Source organism: Mesocricetus auratus, unplaced genomic scaffold, assembly GCF_017639785.1.
Source record: "Mesocricetus auratus isolate SY011 unplaced genomic scaffold, BCM_Maur_2.0 Super-Scaffold_100676, whole genome shotgun sequence".
In the NCBI taxonomy this organism is placed as follows: Eukaryota; Metazoa; Chordata; class Mammalia; order Rodentia; family Cricetidae; genus Mesocricetus; species Mesocricetus auratus.
Genome location: NW_024429266.1, coordinates 60,964,380 through 60,976,560, shown reverse-complemented (window position 1 = coordinate 60,976,560; position 12,181 = coordinate 60,964,380). Strand labels below are relative to the sequence as shown.

The 12,181-nt window shown below is 38.6% G+C and overlaps 1 protein-coding gene across 8 annotated transcripts in view; it reads left to right on the top strand.

The window, feature by feature from the left end:
- The window catches only part of R3hdm1 (R3H domain containing 1), a 114,954-nt gene that overhangs the window by 35,107 nt on the left and 67,666 nt on the right, over positions 1 to 12,181 (top strand). For 6 of the 8 annotated variants that reach the window (XM_005079876.4, XM_013120374.3, XM_013120375.3 and 3 more), the window contains exons 2-5: positions 827 to 1,035; positions 4,158 to 4,368; positions 11,041 to 11,082; positions 11,568 to 11,657. In XM_005079876.4, the coding sequence (XP_005079933.2) occupies positions 4,198 to 4,368; positions 11,041 to 11,082; positions 11,568 to 11,657 (303 nt within the window). In that variant the 5' untranslated portion in view covers positions 827 to 1,035; positions 4,158 to 4,197. The remainder of the gene's footprint in view (positions 1 to 826; positions 1,036 to 4,157; positions 4,369 to 11,040; positions 11,083 to 11,567; positions 11,658 to 12,181) is intronic. The other 2 variants (XM_040739035.1, XM_013120377.3) reach the window with 1 other exon arrangement.

Here is a 12,181-nt window from a genome sequence, read left to right as displayed (position 1 = left end):
TATAAGATTTGAATTGTTCTAATATGCATGCACAACAGTTACCATTAGTGCTTTTAGTATTAGATCTCATTGTGCTCAACTGTTGTGCCTAAAATTATTATATTACTCTGTTTATCGACAGTTCAACTGTCAAAAGAAATTGGAAGAGCCATGTGATCTTTTTCCATGTTCTCTATTTGCTTTTTAACTTTCTCTTGCATCAAACAAAATAAAACTGACTTTAAAAATACAACATGGGAGGGCTGGTGAAATGTAAAGTGAGGAAAGGCAACAAACCTGAGTTCAGACCCCTGAAACTCGCCAAAAGAGAGAGAAAACCTATTCCTGCAGGTTGTCCTCTGATCTCCACAGGTATGTGCTATGGCACACATTACCATCACCAGTACCCTAAATAAGTTTTAAAATGTTTTAAATATTCTTTTAAAGCTCTAAGATATACTGTTGTTATCCTGAATTACAGCCTTAAATCCATAGTTACAGTTCTAGGTGAAATCATAGCTCTTGGAGTTTGAGTGATTCATGAAGTAGAGCTGCCATCTTCCCTGCTGCACTAACCATATTGCATATTTGTTCCTTCCTCTTCTCTCTCCCTCTCTGCCCTTTAAATCAGCTCTCTTGTCTCAGGTGACTCCTTCTGGTTTGTATTAAGTAATACACCTCAGAGTTACTTACAAGTATTTTGACTCTTGTTTAGGACATGAAAGTAATACAACCATCAGTAGTAGCTTTTTAATTTCTAAATTACTGTGTAGTGTTCCATTTTCCTATCCTGATTTGTTGTTGTTTTAGGTTTTTTAATGTTTTTTTTAATTTGTTTTCATTTTAGGCTACTGAAAGGTATGATATATTTGATCCAAGACAGTCCATTTCAGCCCAGGAATCTACAGTGGTGACAAGGACATGGGACTCCTCCTGCCAGATTACTGTTGGTTCAATACAATTGACATCCTGGCTGACAACTGTGAAAAGAAACCTTTGGTTATTTTATTTTATTTTTGTGGAACACCACAATCCCAGATCCGTAGGACACATCAGGTAATGTTCTTCTGTTTCTTTGGGTATCCTATTTTCTTTATAGTTCATTCATAAGGAAATGAAGGAGCCTGAAAAATCTTCCTTAGCCTTCTCTCTGCTTTGCAACCTGAATTGTTTTCAGAATGAGCCAATGAACTTCTGGTTTGGGATCAAATTACAGAAGGCATCCTGGGTGCTTGCTTGCTTGCTTGCTTGTTAAGAGTACCCTAGAATATTGCCAAATTTCTCTTACTCCAGGTCTCTGGTAGGTCAACCCCTCCCTCTCACAGGTGCTGGACTGCAGCCCTGCCTAAATAAGATGTAGTTTTGTTTTTTATTTTTTTTAATAAAAGCTTACAAATGTACTTGTATTTACCTGTTAAAGCTTTTATTGGGAGGGAGGACCCTTTTAATTTTCCAGCTTGTTAAAGAGAAGACAAGTTTACTAGTAGTTCTTTTCATGTGACTTTATTATGAAACCTGTCAAAAGTATAGTATAGTTGAAAGAATTTTACAGGGGGATCTCATAAATGAACCATTCCTTGATTTTTATAGTTTTAACAGTTTCCATACCTACTTGACCCACTTTCCATGTGTATCTGTAGCTTTTGCTTAATCTCTGATACATTTCTGTTCCCAGTATCTGGAATGAAATTCCCACTGTTTCTCTTAAATTCACCAATTACATGAAATATACTGCCGTGTCCGGCGCTAATGTCTGTGTTTAGTCTCTCAGAAAGCGCATTTTCTTCCTTTTTAATTTTAATTTTTTTTTTTTAATTCTCTCATATATTACATCCCAACTGCAATTTCCCCTCTCTCTCCCCCGGTAGTTTCCCCTTCCCTCTTCCCTCCAACTACCCTCAAAAAAGAACAGGCCTCCCAGGGACATCAACCAAACATGGCATAATATGCTACAATAATACCAGCTGGATTAAGCAACCCAGTAGGAGGAAAAGGATCCCATAAGTAGACAAAAGAGTCAGTGACCTTTCCTGCTCCCACTGGTAGGAGTCCCACAAGAATACTAAGCTATTCAGCCATTACATATATGCAGGGGCCTAGGTCAGACCCCTGTAGGCTCTCTCATCTCTTTGAGCCTTCATGAGTCCCAAATAATTCATTTTCTAGAGTTTATGGTTGTACATGTTGTTTGGCATTGAATCACATGAGTCAGAAGACATTAGTGCTTTATTTACACTATAATACAGAATTGTTAACCCAGACTTGCAAATATGTTTTATACAGAATGTTGCTTTTTAACTTTTTAAAATTAAATCAGGGCAATCTTTTTGTTTTGGTTTTTGTTATCTTTTTGTTTGTTTTTTGATTTCTTTGTGTAGCCCTGGCGATCTTGGAACTGCTCTGTAGGCTAGCCTTGAACTCATAGGTAGGTGGTGAACTACATCATTAGCCAGGCCCACTTTTGGGCATGGCTAGGGGCGTTATGGGGGAAGGTATAAAAGACTGAACAACGGAAGTCTTGGTCTCTTTTTCCGGTGTCTAAAATGCCATTAATCACCAAATTATTTACTATAACAGGTAACTTGGGTCTATGATATTGTATAGAAGTTTGCCAAAATATATGTTTTGTATTTCCTCCTGATATAATTGATTCATCCTCTGGAGCTAACGTATTATCCAGTGCCGTATTATTTACAATGGGCAGTGGATCTTCTAATTGTCCTGGGAGAGGCTGTCCTCCACTGTCACTGGGAATGACCGGATAATCTTTCTTTTTGGGGCCTGCTTGAGGCCCCGATTCCCGTTTCCTGGCTGTAAAGATCTACCTTGTCTATCTGTAATCGACCAGCATTCGTTGGTCCAATGTTTTCCCTTTCCACACCTCCTGCAGAGACCAGGAGGCTGAGGTCTTCTGTTTGATGCATTCCTGGTAAAAGCATTATTTCTAGGAATGCGTTGTCTACAGTTCCTACTCAGATGTCCTATTTTACCACAGTTAAAGCACATGGCATCTTTACGTCTGTTAAAATTTTTGGAGATTGTCTCCCCTACCCAGGCCTCTATATCATCACGGGTAGGGTATTTGGCATCATGGTGCCTCCTCAAGCCTGTAGAAATAGCTTCACCTACCCAAGCTCCTGTATCCTGACTTTTACATTCCAGGTTCGCTGTATATAGGACCCATTCCTCCAATGGCACTGATCTTATTTTTAATGCCCAAATTACCTGCCTGCATTGTGGATTTGCGTTCTCACATGCCAAAGATTCTATAAGGAGTCGCCTAGATTCTGGATTTGCTACTTGTACTTCTATTGCTCTGGATAATCTCTCTAAAAATTCAGTGAACCTTTCCCTTGGACCCTGTACTACCTTGGTATAGGGTTGCATTATCTCTCCTGTTTCACAAACCTTATCCAAGGCATTCAAAGCAGCTGTATGGCATAAAGACAACCCAAATGAGCCGAGTAGTTTTCCGCCGCCGAACTGGAAGCCGAAAGCCGGAAAAAGAGACCAAGACTTCCGTTGTTCAGTGTTTTATACCTTCCCCCATAACGCCCCTAGCCATGCCCAAAAGGCCTGGCTAGTGACTTAGTTCACCGCCTACATCTGTATACGTCTTTACATCCGTCCGTATACATCTTTAGTCATGCCTAAAGTGGCCTCTAGTAAGTCCCATGGCTAATGGCGGCACACGGCTTCCTCCTACAATAGAGATCTTCCTGCCTCTGCCTCCTGAATGCTGGGATTAAGGGCATGCACTACCACTGTCCAGCCAGAGCAATTTGAAGCTTGGAATTTTAGGAATATAGGTGTAAATTGTGACAGGAAAATACATTTACTATATGACAATAGTGAGTACTCAGAGTACAGGAGGATGTGGAACAATGTTCATAGTATTCTTTAAAGAAAGATACTTTAATGTTACCGAAGTATACTTAAGTAATTATTTAGCCATCACTTCCCATTTTGATCTAGCTCAGGTCTCTTGTGACTGTATTGTGACATTTTAAGGAACGTCTGCTCCAAAATATTATAGTCCTTGAAGGTAGGAATTTTGTTTTTATTTATATCCATTCTGCATTATTCTTGGAAAATAGAAGTACTTAGCTACTATATGTAGTAACTGAATGTAAAGAATGCTTCAAACTAAATTAAGATTACTTTTCTTTTTTGCCAAGGCTTCAAGTTCCCTGTAGAATTCTAAAATAACCTTTGCTAATGAGGATGTCTGATATTGTTATTATAAAAGATGAAACTGAAACAATGAAGGATTTGGAGGCAGAAGTGAAAGATACAACCAGAGTTGAAAATCTTATTAAATCAGAAAACTATGGGAAGATTTTGGCAGAGAAGAATGAACATTGTATTGACAACAATATTGATTTGCAGGTAAACAAATTTTTCTCCATGGCTACAAACACCTAATATTCATTGTATAAGTAAGCTTCTTTCATGTGGAACTCACTTTTCACAGTCTTCTTTTTTTGTTTTGTTTTTTCGAGATAGGGTTTCTCTGTTTAGCTCTGGCTGTGCTAGAATTTGCTCTGTAGACCAAGCTGGTCTTGGTCTCAGAGATCCATCTGCCTCTGCCTCCTGAGTAAAGGTGTGGGCCACCACTGCCCAGCCACTTTCCTCAATTATAAAAGAGTAAGTTGACTCCTTGGTACATGTTTACTAGCTTATTTTTTAATTCTCTGGACAGCTTGCTGAGTCTTGGGTTTTTGATTTGATTATATGTATCACATGATATGATTCCTTAAATTTATGTGTAACTGTTATAGTTTTATTGGCTTTCTACGTTTACATTTTACTTCTCTTCCCATGCTGTAATTGATAAGAATTTAACCTCAGAACTCTTAGAGGTGAGAGAAATAGAGTGGTCAAACCTGCCAAAGATCTACTGACAAAAACAGCCCTCTAGTGATTTCTTAGTCCATCAGCCATTTCTGAGTAAAGAAGCTTGGGGGAAAGGGCAGGTGTCATGTAATATTTTTTGTTGCTGTGAATGCATGATAATTTAGAACCAACCATTGAGGCTTTTAATTCCTGGCAGAGATTGGAAACTTAAGTTTGAGGAAATGGCTAGACACCTGGTTTAGTTAGACCTTTGGTGTACACTTCCACGATTTGTCTAGTATGGCAGTCCCAAGGTAGCCAGATGAATTATATGTCAGCTCAGGCATCCCAGGGAGAAGATTCTAAGAGAGAAGAACGCTAAACAAGGCTTGGCTCCTGGCTCATGTCTGAGAACCTCCTTCTCACTATCTTTTAATGGTATATAACATGATGGCAGTCTAGAGGAAGGGTGCTTGGATCCTGTCTGTCCAATAGGAAAGAGTTTGCGTTAATTTGAAATCTACCACTGAACCATGCTAAAATGTTGTCTTTAATATTAATGACTTACTTAGCTTTTCCTGGCTGTGACAGATACCTGAGAACAACTTAAGTGAGGAAACATTTTTTATTTTGGCTGGTTTCAGACGATGTTTGGCTGGCTCCAGTGACTTTAGGCCTGTAGCAAGCAGAAATACAGAGAGAAAAACTTTATGGAAACTCTTCATCTCCTATCAACCATAAAGCAGCCTTGGCCAAGACACACCTCTGCAACCTACTTCCTCCAGTTAGACTTCACCCCCCATAGTTTCTCACCTTCTGACAGATTATTTGAGTTTTATGTTCATCAGTAGACTGAGAAATTTAAGTCAGAGACTTTCCTCAAAGGTGTACCTTATTAATATCTTGAGTATCTCAAGCCATTAAAGTTGAAAATTAAGATCAGGAGCTGGGGAGATTGCTCAATTGGCTAAGTGTCTACTGCACAAACATGAGTTCATGTCTCTAACACCATTGTAAAAACCAAGTGTAGAGGCATGTGTCTGTGCTCTTAGTGCTTAGGCAGTGTGGAAGCAGATAAGAAAACCCCTAGAGCTTGCTGGCCATCCAGTTTAGCCAGTTCATTGTGAGACCCTGAAAGCATAGAGCACCTGACATTCACTATTGATATTCACATGTGCATGCACATGCAATACACATACACAGAAGTACTCATCATACTTATGAATAGGGAATTATCTTTTGAGAAAATACTCGGGCATTGGTGGCACACGCCTTTTATCCCAGCACTCGGGAAGTAGAGGCAAGCAGATTTCTGTGAGTTCAAGGCCAGCCTGGTCTACAGAGAAAATACTGTCATTAATAAAATGGTTTTATTTTTGTGTGTGTGTGTCCATGATATATGTGGGCAGGTATGCCATTATGGAAATGTGTAGTTCAGAGGACAGCATTTTAGTCTTTGTTCTCTCCTTCCATCTTTATATGGGCTTTGGGTATCAAACTCGAGTTGCCAGACTTTCAAAACAAACGACTTTATACACTGGCTCATCTTGCCAGCTCTATTTTGTCATTCTTAAAATAACCACAGGACTTTAGCCAAATGCAGTTGCATGTGCCTGCCATGCCACCATTTGGAGGCTGAGGTAGGAGGATAGTAACTTCTAGGTCAGCCTGGGCTACATTCTGTTATTCTGTCTGAAAACAAAATGAAAACCATGAACACACCAAAGAAAAACAAATCTTATACTACTTGCCAAAGGTTACTGTTTGACTTTGTTTCTTTTATTGATAAGGGCATCTCATTCCTCTGTTTCTTCTTTCACTCATAAGTTTTGTATTTTCCTGTAACATGTCTGACACCAACTTAGACAATGATGTTAATTCCTTTAAAAACATTTTATGGTTTTAAACTGAAACTGTTTTCCATTAAGTATAATGAAAGGGTAATCTCTCTCTCCTCCCCTTTCCTTTCTCTCTCCCTCCCTTCCTCCCCTCCTATTTATTTTGGTTTGTTTAAGATACCATGTCATGTAGCCTAAGCTAGGCTTAAATTCACTGTGTCCCAGTCTGCCCTTCAATCCTGACCCTTCTTCTTCTGCCTCTAAGTGCCACTCATGCCTAACTTAAATGGTAATTTTTAAGAAATCAGGAGACATTACATTTTTCCCAGTCATTTTTAGTTAAACTCTGTTTAAAAAAAGAAAATGCCTTCTCTAATCAGTATGTTCTTTAATGATGCACCACTATTCTGATTTCATTAGAGAATGTTTACAGAAAGCTTTTTGCATTTGTGATTAAGCTGATAAGGACTTGGGCTGAAAAGATGGCACTTGCTGCTTTTCCAGAGAACCTAGGGTCTGTTCCTGGTACCCATATGGTTGCTCACAACAACTTAACTCCAGTTCAGGACATTTGGCACCTTTTCTTTCTTTTTGTTTTTGTGGTTTTGATTTTGTTTTTGTTTTGTTTTTCAAGATATAGTTTCTCTGTGTAGGTTTGTAGACCAGGCTGGCCTCGAACTCAGAGATCTGGCTGCCTCTGCCTTTGACACCTTTCTAGCCTCTGTAGGTATCTGGTATGCGCGTGGCATATAGGCATGCATATAGGCAAAACGTACGCATAACTTTTTTTAACTAAAAAAATGGCTTCAGTGCAGTCTCCATACTGCATCTAATGTACATCCTCATGGTCAGGCTTATCAATAACTGATTAACTCAGATTACTGCATTACCATGTGTGTGCTTGCTCAGGGAAATAACTTGAGGAGCATTCCTGAACTACACCAAGGCTCAGTTAGACTGCAGGAAAATTTCAAGCCTCAGGAGACAGAGGCAGGTCGATCTCTCTGAGTTCGAGGCCAGCCTCATTTATAGAGTGAGTGCCAGGACAACTTCCAAAGCAATACAAAGAAGCCTTGTCTCAAAAAAAACCAAAAAGGTTTTTGGCAGCCTGGCATTGGTAGTTTTCCCTCCCCATTTTTACCTTTAGCTAAGAAGATTAATTACTCTTAATCTTCTCTGTTGTACAGAAATGCTTTGCAAATTAGTAACCTGCAAGGTGTGGTTTTACTTAGTCAAAAAGTTTCAGCTGTTACAGTTTATTTTGTTAATAATTGAATTAAAAAATAAAAAGCTTCTAGGTATGGTGGAGGAGAAAGCTTATTATGTAGGAGAGCATAGACAGAGGCAGGGACATCTGGGAGAGTCCAGAGTAGTCATGTGAGGAGAAGGGGAGACAAGAGAGGGGAAATCAGATGCAGCAGATTATATAGGGAAGGGGATGCCAGCCAAGAAGACCCTGCCTGTAACAGAGACTGGGGGATGCTCGGACAACCTGGCAGCCAGGTCTGATTAGGTATGTTAAGTAGGCATCTCAGCCATTTGTCCTGGCTTTAAACCTAATAATAGTAAATTACTGGTTATAAATAAAAATGACTCCCTTCATGAAATAAGTTGGTTTCCTCTAAATTGAGTGGTATTTGAATGGCAATTACTTTGTGTTAACATACAATATACCCATGAAGATTACTTGGATCTTCCTCAGTTTTTCTTCAAACTCTAGTAGCTGGTGTCTCTGCCATTGTGTCATTAGTTTAAAACTAAGAATGTTCTATATTCTGTGTCCATTTGTTGACCTTGTTCTGTCTGTTCTTTGATATAAACTATACAAGTTGGGGTTTGTCATTCAGCTTTCTAAATTCTAATTCAATTAGTATTTCTCACTACTAGTAAGGGGCTTAAAAGAGTTGCTACATTTTTACTGTCACAATAAGGTTCTGCTAAAGGTGAAATGTGTGCTCTAAATAATTAAAATCCACTTTTAAAAAATGTTTGTAAATCAGCCGGGCGATTGTGGCACATGCCTTTAATCCCAGCACTCAGGAGGCAGAGGCAGGTGGATCTCTGAGTTTGAGGCCAGCCTGGTCTACAGAGCAAGTTCCAGGACAGCCTCCAAAACAATACAGAGAAACCCTGTATCAGGGAAAAAAAAAAACAAATGTTTGTGAATCAAACTAGGAGAATTACTATTTAAAGCCAAGTCTTGCTGCCAAACTGGCAACAGAAAAAAATAAATGAATGAAGGACATCTACTTTTATAAACAGAAATCATTTTCTCTGCTCTGTTATGTGTGCTGGTGTATATGGCAGATATTTTTAGTATTATTGTATAGTATGTATCTTTTGCTATTTGAAATGAAAAGAAATAAGTAATTTTAAGTAATAATTTAGCACTTTACTAATGTATTGGTATATTTCACTCTAGCACTTTACTAATCTATTGTATTTGTTTCCTCTTGCTACATAACAGACCGACACAGCTTAGAGAGTTATGACTCCCTGTTAGGAGCTTACAGTAGACTTACCTGGGTTTCCTGCTTAAGATTTTACAAAATCAAAATCAAGACTGTTAGCCACTCTGATCCTCTTTGGAAGAGTTTGAGGAAGAATAGGCATCAAGGTGCATTCCTTTTTCAGCAGACCTAAATTGGAGAGTTGGTATAAGGTCCATGTTTCCTGGGTGGCATTTTGTCTCAGCCAAAGAAAACTCAGCTTTTAAGAGGTTCATTGGTGGGTCAGACTTACTCAGTTTTTAAATTTGTATCTTAGGGTCAGCTGGCTAGGAGATGAGCTATTTCTACAAAATTCCATCATAGCAGAGCCAAGCTTTGTGTTTTGTTAAGTAGTAAAGAGATGGGGAATCATTCTTGGGGGGTGTCTTTGGAATTCCATCTCCCATATATGTATGTTATCTATCACATATGTGTGTAAGTGGAATGTGAAGTCCCTGTACTGATTCTGATGCTCTTGGGTTCATTTTGACTAATTTGTAACTAATTCTGGACTGTGAGGCCAGAACTGTGTCTTATTTCCGTGTTTTAGATGTGATTTACATAGAGTGAAAAGGAGAGCAAATTGAAACTGATCCACCAACTTGCAAGGAGTCCTCTTAGGCAACATTCCTCTGTGCAAACATTCAGACCATTTTTCTTCCAGTAGTTTTGTTCTCTCTCTCTCTCTCTCTCTCTCTCTCTCTCTCTCTCTCTCTCTCTCTCTCTCTCTCTCTCTCTCTCTCTCTCTCTCTTAATCTCTCTCTCCCTCCCTCCCGCTCCCCCGTCCCTCCCTCCCTCAGTCTCCCTCTCCCCCCTCTCTTTCTCTCCCTCTCTCCCTCCCTTCTCCCTCCCTCCCTCTGTCTCTCCCTCCCTCTGTCTCTCCTTTTTATACATGGCTTTCTGTGTCTTTTATTGTTAACTTGGTGATATAGAGTAAAAATTGTAAGAATACAGTGTTTTAATCATTGAAGGCCTTAAGATCAAAAATTGAGGTTTTGACATTTTCATACTCTTGACTGTGTTTCTATTGGCCTCACACATAAGTCTTTTGGGATGTTAAGATACATAATGACTCTCTCCATTTTTTAAAATGTGAAGCTTAGTAGCCTGAGGATTAGCTTGAATAGGTATTGTGTTTGATGCTGAATTGACTCCCTACTACTAATGAGAATAGATACCTGGTCCTTAACCTTATGAGGAATTGGATTTGAAATAATAGATAGGAAGGAGGCAGAAGAAAAGAGTTTGAAATCTGTCTGGGTCAGAGTTACAGGCACTATAGGCTCAAGCACAGACTACAGCTAGTTACTTCTGTGAGTTCTCTAATGGGGTGACTAGTGATTTGATGGTTGTGCTAAACATGTTTATTGGAAGTCTGCCTTCTGTCTCTCATTTCTGCTTATTGCCTTACCCAAGACCTAGTGAGTAGCTTTCATTACTAAAACTGGTGGTGTGTCCTTCATGTTTTACTGAAAAGGCTCGGCAGATAAGTGATGAAAGCAGTATAGACTCTGACTCTTTGTACTATTCAAACATTTTCCTTGGTGAGGTAGAAACCTTTCTGACTTCATCTAATAGAAATTGTCCACTTACCCCAACATTGGTGAAAATGTTGCTATAAAATACTGAAAGTACTTTATTTTGCTATGAAAAAGTCTCCTTTAAAGTTCCATATTGTGTTCATTTAACACAGAAATTTGCTGATATAAAGAAAAGGCCAGTCTTCAGAGGGGTTTAGTAACTTCCCCCAGTGTGCATCTGGAGGAATCAATACTCTTTCTCTGAACCACCTTTGATTTCCTTATTTAGAAAACTCTGAGGTTTAGGTGTAAGAATTAAGAAGCAAATTTTCTGTTTGAGTGTGGAATTTAATAAAATCTTTCTTATTATATATTCAGCGGCCCCTGCAGTCATTTGGACAGACAGGAAAAAGGTCTAAGGTATAGTAACTATTTGATGTGCTGGCATGCCAAGGCCTTCCTTCATGCTTGATGAATTCTTGTTTTCATACAGCACTACATTCAGTTTAGTTTTTTCATCTTTTGTTTGGGGCAGAAAGCTTCTTTTGTTTTATTTGGGTTTTTTTGTCTTGCCTAGTTGCTTTTGTGCATTGCTTTTAATTATCCTTGGCGGGAGTTTTTGTTGTTGTTCTTATTTTTTAACTATAGAGAAAAATTGCTTTCTCACCATTTGTTGGTTTTGAAATTGGAATTATTCCCATTCTTGCTATTGCTGTAATTTTTAAAATTTCAGTTGTTTATTTTTACTTTCAAGGGTGATATTTAATGATATATCTAACTTACACATTTCATCTACTTTTTTATTCATGGTGGAAACTAAAAAGAAACTTAGACACTCTCTAGGGGGCTTTTGAATATGCCCTAATTTATGAAATGTAGTGTTAATTTTAAATACTTCTCTTTAGTCAAGCTCAAAGTTAAAGCTAGTTCGGAGCCTTGCAGTGTGTGAAGAATCTCCACCACCCCCTGCAGCAGAGATATCACAGGAGACCCAGGTAAACAACAACAAAGCAAAACAAAAATTATTTGAAGATGTGGTGGACTGGAGACATTCTTTGATATGGGTCAATAAAAGTTGAGTGTGAATATATTCTTTCTTTTATATCTAATAAATGAGACTGCTTTGACAATACTTGTTAATGAAATACAGATAAGTTAGGAAAACTCTTTATTTCAGTCTGAGACTTACAGTAGAGATTCATGATTTTATAATTACCTAGGAATGTGACTTTAAGAAAGTTATAAATTAGCTGGGCGGGGTACACGTTTAATCCCAGCACTTGGGAGGCAGAGGCAGGTGGATCTCTGTGAGTTTGAGGCAAGCCTAGTCTACAGGTCTAGTTCCAGGACAGCCAGGGCTACACAGAGAGACCCTGTCTTGAAAAATGGAGGAGAAAGAAAGTTATGTTATTATTTGAAAATATCAATATTAAAGTACTTTCAGTAATTATATTTCCACTTTTAATTTTGGGTTTTAGGAATTTTTTGTGTTCTTGTGGCTTCTTTGGGAATTACCCTG